The sequence below is a fragment of the Nothobranchius furzeri genome, chromosome 5 (assembly GCF_043380555.1).
Source record: "Nothobranchius furzeri strain GRZ-AD chromosome 5, NfurGRZ-RIMD1, whole genome shotgun sequence".
In the NCBI taxonomy this organism is placed as follows: domain Eukaryota; kingdom Metazoa; phylum Chordata; class Actinopteri; order Cyprinodontiformes; family Nothobranchiidae; genus Nothobranchius; species Nothobranchius furzeri.
This window is the reverse complement of record NC_091745.1, coordinates 44,775,786-44,798,534: the sequence shown is the minus strand read 5'-3', so window position 1 is coordinate 44,798,534 and position 22,749 is coordinate 44,775,786. Positions and strand designations below refer to the sequence as shown.

Sequence of the window (22,749 nt, the reverse complement as noted above, 5' to 3'; positions counted from 1 at the left end):
TTGTGGATCAGTGGGCAAAATACTTTGAAGACCTCCTCAATCGACCGACACGTCTTCCAGTGAGGAAGCAGAGTCTGGGGACTTTGGGCTGGCCTCTCAAATCTCTCGTGCTGAGGTCACTGAGGTGGTTAAAAAGCTCCACTGTGACAAGGCTCCAGAGGTGGAGGAGATCCGCCCAGAGTTCCTCAAGGCTCTGGTTGTTGTGGGTCTGTGTTGGCTGACGCGGCTCTGCAATATTGCGTGGACATCGGGGGCAGTCCCACTGGACTGGCAGACCTGGGTAGTGGTCCCCTTATTTAAAAAGGGGGACCACAGGATGTGTTCCAACTACAGGGGGAACCAGCTCTGTACCCTTAGAGGGATCCTGGAGGGTACGTGGGAATTTGCCCAACCAGTCTACATGTGTTTTGTAGATTTGGAGAAGGCGTTTGACCGCGTCCCTCGGCGGGCCCTGTGAGGGGTGCTCCAGGAGGATGGGGTACCAGGCCCTCTGATACGGGCTGTTAGGTCCCTGTATGACCGGTGTCAGAGCTTGGTCCGCATTGCCGACAGTAAGTCAGGCTCGTTCCCAGTGAAGGTAGGACTCCGCCAAGGCTGCCCTTTGTCACCAATTCTGTTCATAACCTTTATGGACAGGATTGCTAGGTGCAGCCAAAGTATGGAGGGCATCCGTTTTGGTGGCATGAGGATCAGGTCTCTGCTTTTTACAGATGATGTGGTCCTGTTGGCTTCATCAGAACGTGATCTTCAGCTTTCGCTGGAGCGGTTCACAGCCGAGTGTGAAGCAGCTGGGACGGGAATCAGCTCCTCTAAATCTGAGACCATGGTCTTGATTCGGAAAAGGGTAGAACGCCTTCTCCAGGCCAGGGATGAGGTCCTGCCCCAAGTGGAGGAGTTTAAGTATCTCGGGGTCTTGTTCACGAGTGAGGGAAAACTGGAGCATGAGATCGATAGGCAGATTGGTGCTGCATCTGCATTGATGCGGGCATTGTACTGGTCTGTCGTAGTGAATAGAGAGCTGAGTCAGAAGGCGAAGCTCTCAATTTACAGGTCAATCTACGTTCCTACCCTCACCTATGGTCATGAGCTTTGGGTAGTGACCGAAAGAACGAGATTGCGGATACAAGCGGCCGAAATGAGTTTTCTACGAAGAGTGGCTGGGCTCTCCCTTAGAGATAGGGTGAGAAGCTTGGCCATTCGGGAGGGGCTCGGAGTAGACCCGCTGCTCCTCCACATCGAGAGGAGCCAGTTGAGGTGGCTCTGGCATCTGGTCAGGATGCCTCCTGGATGCCTCCCTGGTGAGGTTTTCCAGGCACGTCCAACCGGGAAGAGACCTAAAGGTAGTCCCAGGACACGGTGGAGGGACTATGTCTCTCACCTGGCCAAGGAATGCCTTGGGATTCCCCCCCAAGGAGCTGGCCCAAGTGGCTGAGGAGAGTGAAGTCTGGGCCTCTCGCCTGAGGCTACTGCCCCTGCGACCCGACTCTGGATAAGCGGATGAAAATGGATGGATGGATGATTCGATAGAATATTCAAATACTAAAATATGCAATAGCTGCAGCCCTACATTTATCCTGAGATATGATGAACTTTTGAACAAATTTTTACAATAATGTTTATTTTTTATCTCATTTAATCTGTAACAGTATTGGGAAGACTCAAATCAACTATGACACTAAATCTGAGCCTAATATCTCTAAAATAAACTTTCATATCCTTGTGTTTTTGCTAATGTTGATTATCTGTGGTGATCATCTTGAATTGGGTTCAATTCAAGAGTTAATTACTTGTAGAAGTACATCCAATGTTTACATTTTAAAGTTTTATTAAAATGTGTCCAGTGGTTTATGGTATATTTTATATACGATAGAAACATGCACCCATATATACTTGACTTTGTGTAAATGTGGGGCGAACACCTCAAATCTAACTGTATAATTTTTGCTCCTTTTTTACCACAAGCTGGAGGAGAGCAGTTGTTGTTTACAGGTGTTACTGTGTCAGATAATGATCATTTCCCACCATACAGTAAATGTAGTGTCAGACAAACGATAACCACAGACACTGAAGCATTTCTGGAGACAAGTTTACTACCAGAAATACAGTCAGCATCTACCAGGAAGATTAGCATATTTTACAATCTGTACAATGCATTTATGAAAGCCTGACATGCTCAAACCGTGTTAAAACATATTCTTCAGTGTTAGGAACAATGTTGAACAGTGCCTTCCAAAGCACCCATCTTTCACATTTTTCTGACCTTACCGTCTAAAAATAAAACAGATTTTAGTGAAATTTGTACCATTTGGGTTTCATGAATTTTATTGGTTTAGGGCATTGTTTATACTAACTGAAGAAATAAATTGTGCTCTTTAAAGGAGTGTGGATTTACAAGTAACCCCATCAAAAAAACTAGCCTATTTATAAAAGTGTTTCCACAATGGGAATTTCCAGGTTGTTTTACTGGACCTTTTCGGCATGCATGTCTCAATTTCACTGGGCCGGCTTGAAAGGACAATTTTCTAGGCTATTTTAGGAACCACCTGTATACCCGAACAGGGCTATGTACTTAGAAATACTCAATAGAGTCCCTGGATAGGACTTGTGTTTAACTCATGCCGATTGGTTGTACCTAGAGCTGGGCAATAAATCAAAACTGTATTGTTATCGAAATTTCTCACTCTTATCGAGATAAGTTTTCCCATGTCAATAAATATGATTGTAAAAAAAAGAAAAGATGTGTGTAGGTTGGTAATGTTCATGTCCGTTTAAGAAGCTGTACCACCTTGAGTCATGTAAAAATGTGACTCAACGTAATACATGTGACAGCCCCATCTAGTGGACAACTTTTGTTTCTGTGCATACCTGTAGTTATTGTCTATTTATCGTTATCGAAGTGAAATCATCAATAGAGCTCCAGACAACACAGGACTCTCAGAGTGTAGACGCCATGTTGGCAGGAAACAAAGGTAAACAAAATGAACTGGATCGGCTTGGATTTTACTCCTTCGCAGTTTACTTCACACTTTAAAACCGAAGAAATCATTTTATATAGTCAGAAATTAAATAGACTAAACATCTCCGATCCTTACTATGCCCCTGGGATACTTTTTAAAAACGCCAGAAGCTGTCGGAGCGGACCTGGCCAGGGAATGCCCTGAGATTTCCCCGGAGGAGCTGGCCCAAGTGGCTGGGAGAGGGAAGTCTGGTACTCTCGACTTTGGCTACTGCCCCCGCGACCCGACTCTGGATAAGCAGATGAAAATGGATGGATGGACAAATAACATAGATTTACATGTAAGAAGTTTAAATAGAGTGCTGTGCTGTTTGAATGTATAAACTGAACGCCAAGAGAATTCACTAGTCTGATTTTTTTTTCCGTGAATAAATAAATATGTCAGGCAGGAGCGTCTCAGGATCTGTCTGAGATCTGTCTCGGTGAGACAGATAATAGCAATCCAAAGTGCTTTTTATGTGTGATCTGACAATTGATCAACCATTGCTTAAAAATTAAATACAGCTTAGCCGATTAATTGCCGTGATCACAAGACACGTAAACGGCAGCACGTAGAAATCACGAGGCAATGTTTTATTTGATGTTTACTTGTTGCTATGAGTAATAAGACAGAAAAAGCCACGCCAAAATAAGTTTACGAAGCCCACTAACAATCGTAATAAAAGCATTTAAAATAAATGCACAGTTGAGGAAACGTTGGTTTATGTACCTGATATGAAGTGGTCACTGCATAAGCGAAAACCTTTACTCTCGGGATCCCACAGTTTCATTTTAGCCCGGTCACTAGCGCGTTTTATTACAATGATCCAACATTTGCGGCATTCTGGACCTCGGGGAATCCTGTAGATGGTTCATCCCTTATGTTGTCCGCGTCTGTTCTGGCATCCTGGGGCACAACAGGAATCTACCATATTTCCCGTTTGAGTTTTCTGACAATAACAAATAGTCCAGCTGCGGGCTTCTGCCTGCCAAGATGGCGCCGTTTCGATTTGAACTGTTGCATGCCGGGAGAAGTGACGTCAACTCCCGGAGCTCTATATATTGTGATATTGATTTTAAGCCATATCGCCCAGCCCTAGTTCTACCTCGCCAAATAACCAGTATTTGTAAAATTGGAGGAGCTGCTGATGGAGTGGAATGGAAGGAAAAGAAAATAAGCAACTTTGAATTAAAATAGTCGTTTCAAAATTCCCAATGCTGAAAAATGTGGCCAAAAATTCTTCCACATCGTAATTTGGGCTGTTTCTTGTCATTGAACGCAGTTCTTTACATCACACAGCTGCTCTACTCCTCCTCAGAATGGATTAAATTACAGCATTGAAATATTAAAATTTTTTTAATGTTATTAATATCCATGAACACCTTTTGGAGCTGACCGCGTAACTCGCAGCCAATTTTCTATGGAGACACAACAGCTGAGAGGACTGAGCCATCATATTTTCCCTGACACCTTCCAACCTCCCAGATATTTCCCGGAAATTCCCACAATGGAAACACGGCTTATGTATCACTTAAAAATTCCCTCGAAAACTGAAGCAATGTACCCTCAAGAAACAGCTTTTAAAACCATTTGTGAGTTTGTTTGTTCTGACCAGTCCCCTGGGTCCTGCAACTTCCCAAAGGATGATGCTACAATCACAATGTTTTACTTTGGCAATAATTTTATTGGGTAGATAAGAAGAACCAAGTTTAATTTAGTCCCTTTCCTTTTCTTTCATTTTAGATTGCTTTTTCTCTGGCTACCTTCACGAGTCCATCCTTGTCTCTTAAACGTACCCATCGAATGATCAAACAACTATCTCTGTTATGAATATGTGAAACTCCTTCAGGATTACTTTTGGTCTATTTGAAGCCCCTCTGATTAATTCCTTCATGCCTGGTCAGTCCCTATTGATCATCTGTACTTAACTGTAGTGGTGCCACATTCTTTGTGTATTTAACTCTACATTGAAATGGGTTCCAAACTATATTATTGTAATTTTTTTTTTGCTTTTACAAAGAAATTGCATTCAGTGATGAAATGACTCATCGACTCTTGAAGCTAGTGTTGCAGACTTTCACAATAAAAAACAAACCAATACGTAATTGATCATAACATTTTTATAAGGTTTTGGCAGCATCAAATCATATTTGTGGACTGCTTAGCTAACATGGGTATGAATGATTTTCAGTTGTTTTTTAATATTTGTTTTTATGTTACTAACCATGGGTGGAGGTTCAATTAATGAATTAGGAATTAGGAGGATTACTGTTGCATTACCACGTTCAGCTGTTGCTTTGCTGCCAATGGTCAAGAAATACTCAAGCCAGCGTCATTACTTCAAATCACATGCGACAACTGGTGCATGATTCCATGGCACCCGCCCCACCACTTTGCAATCATAGGCAATCGTCAACATTTGGCTCCAAGTCACGCTGAGGCCTGACCAGAACAGTGCTGCTGTCAGCTTTCAGGACTTCACACGCTACGTGCTTAATCTGTCTGGGTGGTTTATAGGAGGTGGGGGCTAAGCACCTTTGGAGAAAAATGCATAAAAGAGAATTTTCCTTCATCTGTTCTTTTTGTCACAAGAGGTTATCGTTGTTCAGGTCATAATAGCGGTAAAATAAGTTGGAACAGGCAAACAAAAAGGTCCATAATTGCAAAAGACAGCCATGGGGCTCACACCTGCAGACACAAATATTTAGTGAGGAGTTGTCATATAACCTGTCATGTTCTGATTTATGTTAAACAGTAGTTTGGAGTGCCCTGGGTAATCTGGCTAATTCCCTGTTAAGAAATCTGAAAGCATCCACAGAACTATTTAACTTCAGTAAAAACAAAACGACTTGTGCTTCTCTCCAAAATCATCACATTGCTTTAATTCAGCCTCACTTTTCAACTATATGAACATCAATGTAATCACTACTCAATACGACTTCCTGACAATGACTCACTGCTCAACTCTTTTAGCACCACAGAAATGTGTTCCCTCACACTCTTTTCAGATATGGTTATGCAGACCAACAAATTAAAGGAAATTCTCACAAAAAGGCAAAACATGTGTTTTCGCTCCATCTGTGCCTTTGTAGTGTACATGGGTTTTACCTGATTAATGTAAGTACTTTCCTGTGTATACTTTCAGCAAAACAAATCTGCACCCTTAACTACAAAAGTGAACCTTTTGGAAGCTAAATGGACACTCGGTTTAGAATCACAAATGAACTTAATATGCATGATCTTAGTCGGTGAGTGAAAGCCAGCATACCTGGAAATGGCTCCTGCCAGCATAGGGAAAGCAGGCCAACTCTCAGAATAGAGCAAGCCAAGATTCAAACCTGAAGTCTTTATGTGGAGCGCAACAATGCAAACCACAGTCTCATGGCACAGCCTGGATTATCGAGAGCTGAGTTTATTTGACTAATAAATAAGGTTATTAAAGGGTCAGTTCAAAACTGCTGGCTGTTTAAGACACTTTGCCTTTTCTAAATTTAACTGTTTCTAGGAAATGTTGTTCAGGGCACAGAATTTAGATCCTCCAGGGTATTTTAGAAAGTTCCTGATAAAATTGTCATTTACTTGCAAAAAAGGGTTTTATAGAGATAACTTCTTTTTTTTGTCATTTATCATCCACAGTGCCAAATTCTGGACATTCTAAACATAGTACAACAATCCTAACATCATTTTTGGTTCTTAAAATAAATTACGTCCAATAATTCTACACTGTATTTTCCAAAATATGTGTAACATTATAATCACACCTCAGCTTTGTGCTTCTCTATTAAGATGATATATTTCTCATTCTGGAAGACAGTTAAATTTACAACAAATGTGTCGGATACTATTTGATCACAAGCCTACAACATAGCGAGTCCAAACAACATCTTCCTTGCACATAATTAGAATTAACTGTTTTTGCATATTTTAAGGTCAAATAACTTGTCTTGTTTTTATCCTAGCAGGCTAGTGGTCACAAAATCAATAAAATATTGTTGGGACCTGTGTTTTTTAAGTGTCCTAAATGAAGACATGTCATCAACTTTAAAACTGAATCAAGTATTTTGATTCATTGAAACTGTTTTGCAAATGTGAATTTGAGACCATGGTAATCCAGCGTAGTATTGATACTGTAGAGGTAAGTTAAAACATTTCAATTCAATTCAAAATACTTTATTAATCCCAGAGGGAAATTAGAGTTGTGCAATGTCTTCACTTTCACTAAAATAGGACACTGATGTTCCTTTTGCTAAGTTCTGTTTTTTTGGGAAGTGTGGGCTATACATTGTGGTGGAGCTAGCTATTTTCTTCTTTCAATTTTGATTTGCATTCATAGGATATTTCAGTGTGCAGTATATGGCAAGATGGTTTATTTCACTTAGCAAATTTTACACAAAGAGGCAAATCATTTGGCTTTATTCTGCTGTGTGATCTAGAGCTTTAATTGCAGTCCATTTATTTCGTTTTTTTGGGGGGGGGGGGGGGGGGTTTAGAAAATTAATCAACACCATTTAAGAACCATCCCCTTCTCAAGGGTGTTGACCAGTTGAATCAAAGCTTGTGACCATAATTACTACTCTTGCCATTATATTTTATCTCCATTTAGTCTTATTTTGTTGTATTTATTAGCAAGTATGTAGTCCACTATGTTGGGAGATTAGGTTACACTGTTCCCCTTCCAAATTTCCAAGTCATCAGATTACACACTGTGCTGTACAAGGTGCAAATAGTAGTCATAAAATGCAGAAACACTACTTGGGAGGGCGCAGACAGCTGGACTGTGTGGAGTCAAGACTCATCCTGACATGCAGCAACAGGAATGGGGAGGGCATGTAAAAGAAGTGCAGCGGAAATGAAGGAGGCAGGCGGGGGGCATTCAGTACCTTACAAGGTGCACCTGAATATGTGTGGCCCTCCCATTTATTTTTCCAAGTTAATTGGGGATTTCCAAATAATCCTAGATAATGTTTCAGGAACAGGAGAAAGAGAAATCGTTTTTTTTACTTCAAACCCGTTTATTTTTATAACACCAAATCACAACACGAGTCATCTCAAGACACGTTACAAAGTAAACAATTCAGTTGAACCTACTTATCAGTGCATTGAGTTCAGTTATTTATGCCAATTAGTTAAAAGGATAGTCCACCCAATTTAAGTTTTGTATATTTCACAGAGTTAGATAAGAGAGAATTAGGAAAAAAACAATTTTAACTAGTCCAGTCAATCTCCTGACCTGGCTGTACTCCTTTAACTTTAGCTTAGCATAAAACACAGTAAGTGAATGGATCCAACTAGCATTGTAAGTAAAAAAAAAGTCCTTAAAGTCACTCAGTAGTGATCCCAATTCTGCTTGGTGACCTTAATATCCAGACTAACTGCAAGCGAAAGTAATTAGTAACATAAAGGAATCATAGGCAATATTTTAGTGAAAGCCTCCGCTGAAAGGTGCAAAGCACCCCAAAACAAGCGCATAGTGACAGTGGAGAGGAAAGCTCCCCTTTTACAGGAAGAAACTTCCAACTGAATCTGGCTAAGTATCCACCACAATTGAGAAGACAGAGCACACACACACACACACACACACACACACACACACACACACACACACACACACACACACACACACACACACACACACACACACACACACACACACATTTTTGTCCAGATCTCTTGATTGAGCTAGAGCTACAAAACAAATAATAAAAGATGACAGTCACACACACACACACACACACACACACACACACACACACACACACACACACACACACATTTTTGTCCAGATCTCTTGATTGAGCTAGAGCTACAAAACAAATAATAAAAGATGACAGTAGCATGCCCGGACCACTTTTAGCTCTTCAAAGCTCCATTCCATCAGTTCCTCATATAGTATTGGAAATCCCAGAGATGGAACAAGTGTGCAGCTTTCTATTATCACTACTACTACAGGCCTCAGGCAAGTTACACACTCATCCTGTTAAAAGAGGAACACACATTCCCTTCAACTGATCTGTAGCACATCAGCACCTCTCTCTGAAATGAAGGCTTGCTTCACATGTGAGGCCTTCACAGCCACAGAAGATTCAGAGTCCATGACTGCCTGCTTCTACTTGAAGACAGACAAAAGTAAAGAAAAGCCTACAGACTAAACTTGTCAAAGACTGCCTCAAAGACTGGCAAAGAATTTACCTTGGACCTCTCCGTGTTCAACTCACACGTTACATGTGCCTTTTAATTACTCCCATGACTTATTTACATTTAAAGTGACACAGAGCAGTTTCCTGCTACTCTGCCCTACTGGCTGAAAGGGGAAAGACAACTACCGTAAACGACCATGCAGCAGCCTGTTGTAGCTAGCGCTACCAATGAGCTAACACTAACATGAGCCAAGCTTAACTAAATATGCCACAAATCAAAAAGATCCACACTGTTAGACAAATTATATTATTACTTACAAGTCCAGTAGCAACAAAGCCAGGTCACCATCAGCCTGTGACTTCATAGCCCTTTTCAGGTTCCTCAAAATAGTGTAGGCTAAGCCGATGTTTACTCCAGCTTTAGCCACATTACCCTGTGCTCTCAGCGCTGCATTGGCTTCCTGTGTACTTTAGAATACAACATAAACTCATTCTGTGAACATTCAAGAGCAGTTATGGCTTGGCCCCCTCCTACTTCTCTGACATGCTATGCATACGCCAGTGGACATGCACAACATGGCCATCAGACAAGCATTTCCCGGTTTATCAGTATTGGGGTGATCAGGGGCGGATTTAGGACTGAAGAAGATCCGGGACTTAACACACGCGCGCGCGCACTCGCGCACGCGCGCACACACGCATGCGCGCACACACGTGACACGCACTAGTCCACATCATATATATATATATATATATATATATCTTGTACCACATAATGGCTGTGTCTCAATTCATGGTCTGCATCCTTCGAAGGACCCAGCCCACTCGGCCGACGTGGGCTGCGTCCTCCGTCGGCCGGGTAGACCGGATGTTAACGGCTGTGAATTTGGACAGGCCTAGCCTTCATGAACTCCCTCCGCGAACGTTCAGTCGCCTAGCAACCGTGGAACCGCTGGGCAGAAGGAACTTTAAACGATGGAGCTCGACGTTTTATTTAGCTTTTTAACCCCCAGAGACCCAAATTTAGAAAACAACTGCAAAATCTTTTTTTAACCTTTCACATGTTGTTCTAGGCCAGATAAACGGGCCTATTTACACATTTTAACAGCCAATAGTGTTGCAGAACTGAACAATGGGACCTATTAGCAATGTAAATGTAGTTTTAAAAAGAAAAAAATGGGGAAGGTTTACTCTTGTAGACTTAAATCTGATGTTGTAATGTTACAACCGTGGGTCTCTGGGGGTTAATCATTTCCTTGACTGTTGGAGAGCTAATTCAGAGAAAATACTTTAGACAAGCTGAGCCTGAGCAAAGATGTGATAATAGTTTTTAATACTTTCTAAGGGTCTTAATTTGACCAAAACCGATTCATCACCTTTTAAGACTTTTCAAGACCCAGCGGATACCCTGTAATATTGAACAATTCTCATTTGTAAACAAAAATAAAATTCAAGAGTTTAATGCAGAACTGATTTTATTTAGATATTTCTTTTATATGTACATGTTTAATCTTTATTAACCATTTTTTTCTAGCAAAGTAAAAAGCTGTCAAAGTTCTTCCTTCTCTCCTGTGCTCTCTGCTGCTCTGCAGCCTCATGTCCTCCCTGATCAGCTCCAGAAGCTGGTCATCGCTGGCACCTTCCCCTGGATGCCCATTTTCTCCAGAATAGTCTTAACAAACATGTAAGAAAAGAAACAGGAAGAGAAAAGAGGACAACGGGTTATTCCTTTCATGTTTTCGCAGAAAAAATATACTGAAACGAGTTTTTAAAATATGAGATGTTATTGTACCTCCATGCCACAGCCGCCGAATACTTTGCTCCGGTGATCATGTGGTCCATCTTTGCCCTAAGCTTAATAAATTCCCTGGTTTTCTCTTTTGTTCCTAAAATACAAACTCCTATTAAAATCAGGGGGAAAACGTAGCGGGAGAAGTACGACACCGAGCGCGGCCGAACATACGAGCCGAGACCGCAATACAAGCACTTTTACTGTTACATTTCTAACTAAAATAACGTTCATGTATCACAAAAAGTCCTTAACCTAACAGTTTTCAAGTTTATACTGACATTTATATGCGCAATCCTCTCCAACAGCTCCCGCTTCACTGTCCGCCATTGTTTTTAAGTTTTTCTGCTGGCCGGCCCGCAAGGCATCTTGGGAAATGCTACCTATTGAAGGATACACCCGACCCATCCTTCATTCAGGCAAAAAGAAGGCCGCATTCGTCGACCGCATTTGAAGGAGTCTTCGAATTGGGACAGGCCTAGTCGCGGCACTGTGACGTAACCGGCCGACGAATCCGGCCGACGTAGGATGCAGACCCTGAATTGAGACACAGCCAATGTTTAATCTGAAGCTACATATTCAGCATATTCAGGGCAGAGTATTGTTCCTGTTAGTGTTTAGTGTGAGATAATGGTAAATATTCCATTTCTCCAACAACTTTACCTGATAGTAAGCTAACTTTAGGCAAACCAGCAGCACAACAAATATTTTCAAATAAGACTCACAAACCTGAGTCAACACCAGTCTCATCAGAGCTGGGTTCTGTCGTTGTACTTTTGGTCTAAAAAACGTCCTTATGTCCATCTTCACTCATGCGTTTCAGACAGAGATTGTAGAAGAAACCAGCTGCTGAAGGGCTTCTCTTCAGTGGTGGAGGCTCAGGCAGGCTGTATACCGACTGAGTGGCCTAGTGGTAGAGTGTCCGCCGGGAGATCAGGGGTTCGACTCCTGGTCGGGTCATACCAAAGACTTTGAGAAAAATAGGACCCAATTCCTCCCTGCTTGACACTCAGCATTAAGGGGTTGGATTTGGGGGTTATACCACCAAATAGTTCCCGAGCTATTTTGACCCAGGGGATGGGTCAAATGCGGAGAATAAATTTGTGTGTGTGTGACGACTAAATGGGACGTTACAAACTACTGCCAGCTGCGCTCTCTCTGTTGGACTTTGGTACTGCATGTTACTTCCGCGATTTAGATCCGGGGCTTATCATGAAAGATCCGGGGCTTCAGCCCAAGTAGCCGGGCCTAACGCCGCCCCTGGGGGTGATAGCTCTTTTTCAGTGGCAGCTCTGGAAAAAACTCCCCACAGACCTGCATCTAACTTCGGATATGTCCCCTTTAAAAAAACTAATTCAAAACTTAACTTTTCTAATGGGATTTTTACTAATAGGGACTTCAGGGCAGCCCTCTCATCTAGCTTTCTGTTATCTGTGCCTTTTTGATAAAGTATGAGTTTTTTATCTTTTATTTATTTATTTATTTATACTTTAGTTTTCCAGCAAGGCCCCGTTGAGAAAAACAAATGTTTTTTCAAGGAATTTTGGCCAAGAGGCAGCAAAAGTTACAGTTACAAATATTTTCAGTTACACAGACATGTACAAAATTACAGAAAGCAGTTACAACACAAGGAATCTGTCTCAATGGCTCTCAGTCTGGTTTAAAAGATATTCAATGAGACAGACTCAGTTCTTTTCCAGATTTCCTGCAGCCTGTTCCATGCAGAAAGAGCAGATTCTTGCTGTTTTGTCATTTTTATCTTTTTATCTTAATGTTTAAGCTATAATTTTACTGTCATCTTACATTGTTTTTTTTTTTTGTGATTTTTTTTGTACGTAAACCACTTTGGTCACCTTCCAGGGTTCAGGAAAGTGCTTATGAATAACACTGATTGATTGAAAAATTCACACAAGACAATTTTAAAATAGTAATACATAATGACACCAGACTGAAACGATTTCTGCAAAGAACTCTACTAACCTCACAGCACCCTCACCCCAATAAAACCAGACTAAAGTGCACCATGTGGTAACATAAAGTCAGCCCAGAGGAGGAACAGTTTTATGATGTTCTCTTTCACATATGTGTGAACATAAAGGGTATGAAACCATTTGGCAGGTTAAATGTGAACTTAGTAGGACTGACATGTTGCTTTTGTTCCATCGATTTCTGGAAAGTAAGATAGTGATGAAAGTAACCCTAACCCTTAGCAGAAAGGGCTAAGTGCTCACTTACAATTGTATTAAGCTTTAAAGGTGTGGACACTAATTTACTAAATACATTTGCAGTGGTCTCTAGTCTTGCATGCCTTGTGAGTCGTACTCCGGGGAAAAAAACCCTGGTGCATCTTTTTCAGGAACTAGAAGTTAGCCACATCTGAGGAGAGCTTCAGACTGCAGGATTTGGAGTCTTATTTCCTGATATATTGGGACATCTCACCTCTCACTGGTTAACAGCAATGCAACACTATCACTGACTCAGTTTACTTTGCAACACTGATGTTTTATTTCCACAAATAACAAAAGCCTGCAGTGTGATGGAGTTACTAATGCTAATCAATGTTAAGTGACAGTGTGACGTAGATCTGTCAGGCTGTTCTAATCCTAGAGTTTCACCATCTGTTTTCTATCAGAAGCTAATGCAAGAGATAGGTGTAGGAGACTATTTTCATGTCCAGCCTGCATGAAAAACTCATATAAAACCATCCTCCAGCTTTCAGTAGGATTTGTTTCAAAGGCAAAGTTGATGTCATTTCATGTCTTATGATCACTTGTTGATGTTTGAAATCAGAGGGACAATACACAAGGGAAATAGTTACTACCTTTCCCATGGAGTCTAAATATTTGTTTACTGATGAAGCTGCAGTAGTCCCCGAATTCCCATCAGAAAGATTCCAGTTCCCATTGATGCCCTGCTCTGGCTCACTGTGTCCAGCGTGAGAACTATGTTTGTAACCCTGGACCTCCATGGCTGAATCTTTTATTAGGAGCTCATCTAGAAACACTCACAAATCAGAAAGCAGCCCTACAAAATACAGTTTCAGAAAGCAACTATAAACAGCAAATTTACCCTAATAAACTTGGGAAGTGGTCATATTTTATCAGACAACTTAAAACTAGAATGATATGTCACTTTTATACTTGCAGGATTAAATATGAATTCACAAGGTCCTTTGTTCTTTTTTCAGGCAGCTGAGAGGGCTTGAAAAGATCTGGAAGTCCTTCGGCGGGTGAGGCCTCTTTTTGGCGTCCCTAATATCTTATATCAGTGAAGCATGGCACTCAACCTCATGGCTTGACCGCTGCATCTGTTCAAAAGATGCCCATGAGTCAATAAGTGACATCAACATAAACTCAGAACTTACTGTCTCTGTTCACATTCCCTTCTGCGTATCGATAAATGTAGGTCATTTACCAGCCCTTTTGCCTATAATAAATTACTCTCAAGATGGGAAAATAAATTGGGACAGTTTAACTGAGCAGAATCTCCATAAGTATGGTAGCCGGTCGGATGTCCTTCTAGGTAATCTTAAACTCCCTAAGGGTGCAATAACATGTGGGGACATGAACTGTAGAAATGTGCAGCATGGTAGAGAGCTGTGCCTCCTCTATGAGGCAATTGTAGACTCTCTGGTTACCTTGAGTGGGCCACTTCGTAAAAATAGTTATGGCATAAGCATTATTATGATTTGTTTAATTGTGTCAAGAGTGATCCCCCTGAAATTGATAAGGTAGAGAACAACAAGGATGTATCTATTAACAGTCCAAGAAGTCCATGACATTGTGATGAAGCTGAAGGATAATAAGTCATGGGGGCATGATAAGATATCAGCTGAATATTTAAAGTTTGTGAGCAGGAAACTTTACCCACTGTTGGCCATTTGTTTTACAGGGTTTTTAATTCACGGAGATGAAAATCAGAAAGAGTCACTGACCTCTGTCTTTCTGTCTCTTGAGGTTTCAGCATTACAAGCACTATCATCTTATGTTTATGTCAGCACCAAACCAGTTTTGCCTTTTCTTCTTCTTCATCTTACCCAACACCTTCTGCAACCTGATTCTACACATGTTCAGACTCACCATTCCCAAGCATGTGGACAGAGCCACCGCGGAGTTGACCTTTGACCTCAGCGACCCCTGGTAAAAGCAGTGGTCGTCTCGGTGGTAGACCCTGAGGCTTTTGGTGCTGGTTTTTCCCAGGACCTGGATAGTAAAGCCAGGTGCAATCAGGCTTTCCGACGCCTCTCTCAGCTCCATGTGGAAGTCCTGCCCCAAGCCTCTTAGTTTGAAATGGACTGTTTCGCTGACACTGCTGGTCTTTGATGAGCTGGCATCCAGAGTCATGGATCTACGATGTCTTCTGAGCTTGTGGTGCACAATTTCATGAGAGACATATTCACCTTGTTGGTTGACCTCATATGGAGTTACAATTTCATATTCTGGGAAGAAAATAAAGGACAACAAAAAAGGGGTATAAAGATTTTTTTTTACGTGGAAAGACTTTTAGAGAGCAGCCAGGGCAACCACACAAAGATTAACTAAAATTTTACACACATTCCAAAATAAAAAGGAAAGGACATTTAAAGTTCTCAGACAAGGTAATAAGCTTGGCTCCATTAAAATGTAAAAAGGAACGACACTGAGACAGGCTGGGTCAGGGCACGTGGTTGTATGCCTCTAGCATGTTCAAAACTCAGCAACTAGGCATTAACTGTTGGGAACGTGTTGCCCCGGTGCTGGTAAGGCTCCACTGGCTTCCGGTGCAGTATAGAGCCAAGTTTAAAGTCCTCATGCTTGCACTGACCCCCAAATTCCACTACCTCCGCTCCGCTCCGCTCCGGTCCGCCCCCGCCCTCCGCAGCCGCTCGCTTCCGAACTCAATTTTTACTGCTACCCGCTCTACAACGGCTCCGCTCTGGTGCGGAGACCTGAGGTGGGCAAATAAGCATGCGCAGGATTTTCGAGATCTTGCGATACAGTCCGAGCAATAAACGCGGAAGTTAGATCCAAACACCCGTTGTGTGGGAGAAGCATCGGCATGAGCTGTTTAATCTGCCCATCATTTGTGTTGAGAGATCAGCAGTGTTTGGATCAACAAAGTATGACTACTTTGATAGTGGAAACTGTATTTATGGCTTACTTTTGTGCATTTAAACTTCAGCCGCCATTGATAGTTGTTAAAAGTTGTTAAACCTGTGCATATGAAACAAAAAACGCCTTTTGTTTATCGATGTAATGTGAAAAACGCAAGTTGTGCTCGCTCCTTTTCCTGTTGGGCATTTGTGATTTCTGTCCATTGACTGCGGAGGTGCTCCGGCGTCCGGCAAAAATAGGATCGATTCTATTTTGGCCGGACGCTGGAACAGAGGACGGCGCACGGCGCTGCACTGCCGGAGCATGACCGGAGCACGGCCGCAGTAGTGGAATTGCTCTGATTGACTAGAACGGGACCGATTTTGCTCCGGAGTTCGTGTCGGAGCGGAGCGCAGCGGAGGTAGTGGAATTTGGGGGTTACCCTTTAATTCCACTACCTCCGCTCCAGTCCGCCCCCACCCTCCGCAGCCGCTCGCTTCCAAACTCAATTTTTACTGGTACCCGCTCTACAACGGCTCCGCTCCGGTGCGGAGACCTGAGGTGGGCAAACAAGCATGCGCGGGATTTTCGAGGTCTTGCGATACAGTCCGAGCAATAAACGCGGAAGTTAGATCCAAACACCCGTTGTGTGGGAGAAGCATCGGCATGAACTGTTTAATCTGCCCATCATTTGTGTTGAGAGATCAGCAGTGTTTGGATCAACAAAGTGTGACTACTTTGATAGTAGAAACTGTATTTATGGCTTACTTTTGTGCATTTAAAGTTCAGCCGCCATTGATAGTTGTTAAAAGTTGTTAAACCTGTGCATATGAAACAAAAAACGCCTTTTGTTTATCGATTTATTGTGAAAAACGGAAGTTGTGCTTGCTCCTTTTCCTGTTGGGCGGTTGTGATTTCTGTCCATTTACTGCGGAGGTGCTCCGGCGTCCGGCGAAAATAGCATTGATTCTATTTTTGCTGGACGCCGGAACAGAGGGCGGCGCACGGCGCCGCACTGCCGGAGCACGGCCGCAGTAGTGGAATTGCTCTGATTGACTACAACGGGACCGATTTTGCTCCGGAGTTCGTGTCCGAGCGGAGCGGAGGTAGTGGAATTTGGGGGTAGGGGCCCTTCATGACACCAGCTTATCTCTTGGCACTGCTCCACGAGCATGTCACCATCCACACTCTTTGCTCTGCTGAGTGAGAATTGTTGGTCGCCTCTTGCTCTAGGTGCAGATCGAGGGGAGATCGCACATTTGCAATTTTGGCTCCTACGCTTTGGAATGAGTTGCCTCTGACTGTTAAGCCTAGTTTATGCTTCAGCTCCACGTGAAAGAGATGTACACGCAATGACAGAGACGTTTTCTGTCACAGAAGCATTAAGCAGACATCTCCCCTCCAGATTTTTAAATCCTGCGTGAAGACCCATTACTATGTTCAGCACTGGAAATTGCAACATGAACTGTTTTCCTTTTGAATTCTCTTTCATTGTTTTCATTTTTTAGTTGTTTTTATTATTGTTAGTTACTGTGCCCACTATGGTTGTGTTCAGCACCTTGGGCTTCTGCTAAAATTGTGGAAGGTGTATAAATGAAAAGTGAAACTTTATAAAATCAATGCTGTAAATAACGTGTAATTCACAGCATCATATAGAAAGTTATTGTCAGTATCTCTCCAATAATTCTAAGGTTTAAAACAATATTGGTAAAGTGAGGGTCAGTATACCACAGAACCTTTAGTTGTTGCCAGAGAGTTCAACGTTTATGCTCTCATGTAAACTGAAGCATTTACAATAGCCTCACTAATAATGATGCTGGTTAGCCTAAAGTCATTGTTCAGATCTTTTGAAGTGGAGCTGTGGGAAAGTCAGTAAAGTATATCCTCCAAGTTGTGGATAGCGGTTTAAAGCTGCAATGGCAATTTTTGAAAACAAATTAGCTTCAACATTTTTCATACCTCTTAACAACATTTTAAAATAGTATAGCTATAACGAGATAAAAAATTCACAGAAAAAATAATAAAGTGGTTCTCTCACATTTGCCTGAAAAAACCTCCACCACTGACACTTTTCCAGCCAAAGTAAATATTAGTCCATCCGGTTGTCAGTCTCTCCAAACCTCTGCACTTCCCTGTTTCCTCCATTCATCATACACTCATGTATTTACCAACAGAACACCACTGGTGTGAGTGGTTCACGGCTCAAGTCAGAGAAGGAGAAACAGCTAGCTGCTACCACTTCAACTTTAGGACAAACTACCAGAGTCCTACAAAGAAAAACACCATTTGAAGTCATGGACAAAATCAGATGTTTGCAACTATAAAACTGGTGTTTAGCACTCTTTCTTTTACTCTGGCATCCCATCTTTCAAATTCATCGTACCCTTGAGAAAGGCACTTCACCCTCCTTGTCTGCTGCTGGTGGTTGGAGGGACTGGTTGTATAGCAGCCCTGCTTCGGTCAGTGCACCCCAGGGCAGCTGTGGCTACAATGTAGCTCATTACCACCAGTGTGTGAATGTGTGTGTGTAAATGAGTAAATGACTGGTTTGCTTTAAAGTACCTTGGGGGGTTGTAGAACCTTAGAAGCTGCTATATAATTACAAACTATTTACCACATATGTATCACACTGTCATATATGTAGACATTGGTTTTTTGCTCTGGAAATTAGCTGCGGATCAAGGTATTGGTGGAACTTTTTTATAAGAATCTTGTAACATTTCTAGTGGAATGACAGAATTGCATAAAGAACAATACACTCATGCACTTGTCATTTCAATAAATCTGCTGTGGCCTCTAGTGTGATGAATGCTTTGTGAGTCATTTTCTGTGGACAAAAAACCCTGGTGCTCCAGTTTCTGGAAGTAGAAGTTAGTCAGAGGAGTCGGGGTAGAAAATGGCAGGATTTGGAGTCTTGCTAATTAATATTCATGATATGTGAATATTTTGACTTTGACTGGCTAACAGCAACACAACTCTTCCACTGCCTCTGTTTGCTATTCTTTCTTGGTTTAAAACAGCTACGTTGCTATCTACACAAATAACACAAGTCCAAACCTGTTCTGCCATGTTGTGGATGTGCTATTGCTAACGGTCAGCTTCGGCTAACTGAGACATGTTCAGCTTTTTCCTGACCGCTAAATCAAAAAGTCTTTGGCAGTCATGAGCCAATGTGGTTGAGTCTATGAATAGTTATATTTTTAGTGTGACACACATCTGTGTGGCTTTTTCTGACCGGAGCATTTGCCGTTTAGTTTGTATCGCGGCTAACGCAGGAAATTCCTGTAGAAGACAATCTTCATGTTCAGCAACGCATGTAAAACTCAGAGTGACTGATTTTATTTCCAAAAGGGAAAATATTATTTGTTTGTCTGTGAACCTTCACTTTAAGTAAATGGCATTTGCATGAACCACATGGAATTTTTTGAAACAGGAATTGGTTTATAACCCATTTTCGAACTGGAATCATTCTAACCATAGAGACCTAATCTGCCTGATCACAACTAGTCTTTACTTCTTCAAACTGAGTTAATAAATGATCAGACATAAGCTATTAATTGTTCATAAGCTTCCTACAGAATTCCACTTCAGAAGATCTGAACCGTTATTTTAGGGTCACGCTGATTTAAGCCCATCACTTTAAGTTTTTTAATGAATGGTGCAAGTGAAATATTCAGATATTTATTTAGGTCACTTGGCACTAACTGGACATCTTTTACTATAAACTGAGTTGATTGCTTCCTCTGCTGCAGCACACCCAAAATAAAGACAGTTTTCCTTTCCTTTGTGAAGAGTTTTTTTTTTTACTTGACTCTTGCTGAAAGGGTCAAGACATAATTACAAGAAAAGGAAGGCTTTAGATCATTCGACCGCAGGCCTGTCTGTGGAGAGTGAATTATGTTTGATTTAGTGTTTTACTACACTTTGAGCAGGAGAACTGCTGGTCTTAAAAGGAGACTTTGATGGGTCACTGGCCTGAGCCATCCATCCATTTAAACACATGATGGCTCTTCAGCAGGAAAAACTAACAATGCTTTCCTGAAAAAAACTATCAAAGAATGATGTTTCAGGAGAAAATATGACAGCAGACACTTTTCCTTTTCAATATGAGTAAAAACGTACTGATTTAGTACACAAGTTAAGAATAAAACTCCTGCTTTTTTTGACCCTACAGTTTTCAATCTATTATTGTGCATCTTGTATAAATTGTCCTAAGTGGTTGGACAAAGCTATCATTGTCTAAAATTAATTTAAGTCATGTTTTGTCATCAAGAAGGTCAAAGAAATAATAGACTTAACCAAAGGGTGAATAACAGCCAATTTAGGTTCATGCACTGTGACCTGCTTCAATAATGATAAATATAGCCCAGACACATGGTTGAGCTGTGAGAAAATCACACTGGATGGCAGACGGTGTGTCATCTCCGGCTGTGTGAATGCCTGGGGTTTGAACTCTGTCGCATAGTGCAAGTTGAGGCCGACGCAAAGCTCCTGCAGCCTGAAATATGTGCACGCTCATTAGCAGATGCACATATTTAAAGAAGCTTGTTTTACAGAGGCTGAGTGTATCTTAGGATGGATGGCCACAATGCAAAACTATCCTCCAGCTCTCAAAGCAATCAATCTCAGAGTTTGACTGCAAACAGACAAATGAGGACAGACAGGAAAGCATTTGGAAGACACCAAAAAAGAAGTCTTCTCTATATTTGCAAACGTGTCCTCCTCCCTCACTGTCCCATTCCTTCTCTTGACTGAAAAAACAGCTGCACTGACCCATGTCGGGCAATATACAAAGAGTATGCAGGAGCAGATCACACACACACACGCACGCACGCACACACACACACACACACACACACTCGCACGCACGCACGCACGCACACACGCACACACACACGCACGCACGCACACGCACACACACACACACGAACTGATATGGCTCTCTACAGCTGTTAGTCTGTTGGTTTAGTGGCTCCTGGCTACCATTAGCACTGATAAAACACTGGAGTATCTGGCGCATAGTTAGCTTAAAAGTTTAAACAACAAATCCAAACACACAACTCTAACCTCTGTTCCAATCTTACAAACTAAGTCACCATTCTTCTAATTTTAGCAAAAAAAAAAAAAAAAAAAAAGAAAGAAAGAAAACTGCAAAATCTGTTTCAGATCATTTGCACACATTTCCTGAAAATACTCTTTTGATAAATGATGCTTTTCATAGTAACAACATCAACAAAAACGGTCTGGAGCAGAATCTGCTGCCAAAGAAACTGCTGACTCAGCATTTGGATCCAAATTAAAGAACAAATGAGAGCCTTGGACTCTCCGAACTGCTTGCTTGCACTAATAATTGAGCAGGCATCAGAGCACCATCACTGGAGACTGATCGTTCCTCGTTTCTGTAATAAAAATTAAATTCAGTATTCAAATACCAAGACTTTGCTAGTATTATTTATCACAATTTCTGTGGATTTCCCATCATTTTTCCGATCTACTTATCTTCCTCAAAAATGTTTTTAATTTAGTTTTTTTAAAGTGACAAATCACTGGCTCAGACACTAATTTGTGTTAGGTTGCGTGTCGCCCCCAAGTGGTGAAAAGAGGGGACGTGTGGAGCAGGTGAGCGCGGTTTGATGCTGCAGGGTGTTTCAGGGATGCTAGCCGCACGTGAAAACCTTTATTTAGACACAAAAGAGCCAAACTGCTTCAAATAAGCCCACAATCCCACTGAAACAGCGCATCATACTTTCAAAAACTGTAACATCAGCCTCTGAGTTATAGACGGAACCTACCTGTGTGTTGGGGTAAATTGAGTGAGTGGAGAAGAGCCGACGCGCCTTCACCGTTCAAAGGTGCGCTCTGGATGGGGAGAGAAGTCAACATTGTTATCACGAAACCTGATTTTTAATTGTTTTGCACCTTTTTAGCAATGCAGCAATTTAGAGTAACAACGCACTTACTTTGTTCTGCGTGACAAAGCAGAAAAGGTGGACCAAAACCAACGAGCGGGTCCAGTTTCTCCTCTCGGCAGGAGAAACGTGCAGGAAAGCCATGTCTGTCTGGGGATCACCTTTAACACCGCTGAAGCTCAAACCAGAAACAGACTTTGCAGAAGCTTGAGCGCTCAGCAGCACGTCCTGTTATCATCAACAACTTCAGATGCAAGCTTCTTCAGATCCACCACTTTGGTCCCCATTCGTGTCCAAAAAGTGCTTGAACTCCAGTCCTCTCTCCCGGCAGGTCATTTTCTTTCCTCCCCTCCACCCACCCCACTCAGAGAGCCGAGAAACAATCAACCCCCTCTCATCACACGCTCACTCTGCTCCTGCTGCTCTCTCTCCCTCTCTGTGTCTCTACCCAGTGACCCCCGCGGACCACTTGGACTCCCACTGAAATCATGTGATTATCTTAAATAGGCCGTGAGGTTCGTCTTGGCAAAAGCAGACTCAAGTCGAACTGAATCTTAGTTCTCAGAGGAGTCTGCAGTGGCTGTGTGTCAGGGGGCTGGAGAGCGAGTGAAGAAGGGGGGGGGGGGACCAGAGCCAATCGCATTTGACACCTGCGTTTGGGCGAATCGATCCTCCTCTAAGCTCATACGCATGACAGAAAAAAGAGTAAAGAAGTTTGTGGAAAATGGTGAGAAATGATATTTTTGACTTATGGGACACCTGGTTCACACCTTCAACTTCAGCAGAATTTATGCCACTGTATCCCAAAGCCATGCACCTCAAGTTTTTATATTTTTCTCTGTCTTC

The 22,749-nt window shown here is 42.0% G+C and overlaps 1 protein-coding gene and 1 long non-coding RNA gene across 2 annotated transcripts in view; both read right to left on the bottom strand.

Annotated features, from left to right (window-relative positions):
• Window positions 1-22,467, bottom strand: part of LOC107378752 (A disintegrin and metalloproteinase with thrombospondin motifs 16) — a 112,576-nt gene extending 90,109 nt beyond the window's left edge. The window contains exons 1-3 of the mRNA XM_015949123.3: window positions 21,955-22,467; window positions 21,787-21,853; window positions 15,002-15,360 (exon numbers count right to left, since the gene is read on the bottom strand). Coding sequence (XP_015804609.2) covers window positions 15,002-15,360; window positions 21,787-21,853; window positions 21,955-22,047 — 519 coding nt within the window. The 5' untranslated portion in view covers window positions 22,048-22,467. The remainder of the gene's footprint in view (window positions 1-15,001; window positions 15,361-21,786; window positions 21,854-21,954) is intronic.
• LOC139069830 (uncharacterized) lies at window positions 10,591-14,986 on the bottom strand. The gene is made up of 2 exons (XR_011520494.1): window positions 10,926-14,986; window positions 10,591-10,805 (listed from the first exon to the last, which is right to left on the bottom strand). It is a non-coding gene; the product is annotated as an uncharacterized lncRNA (long non-coding RNA).
• Window positions 22,468-22,749: the final 282 nt, after the last annotated feature.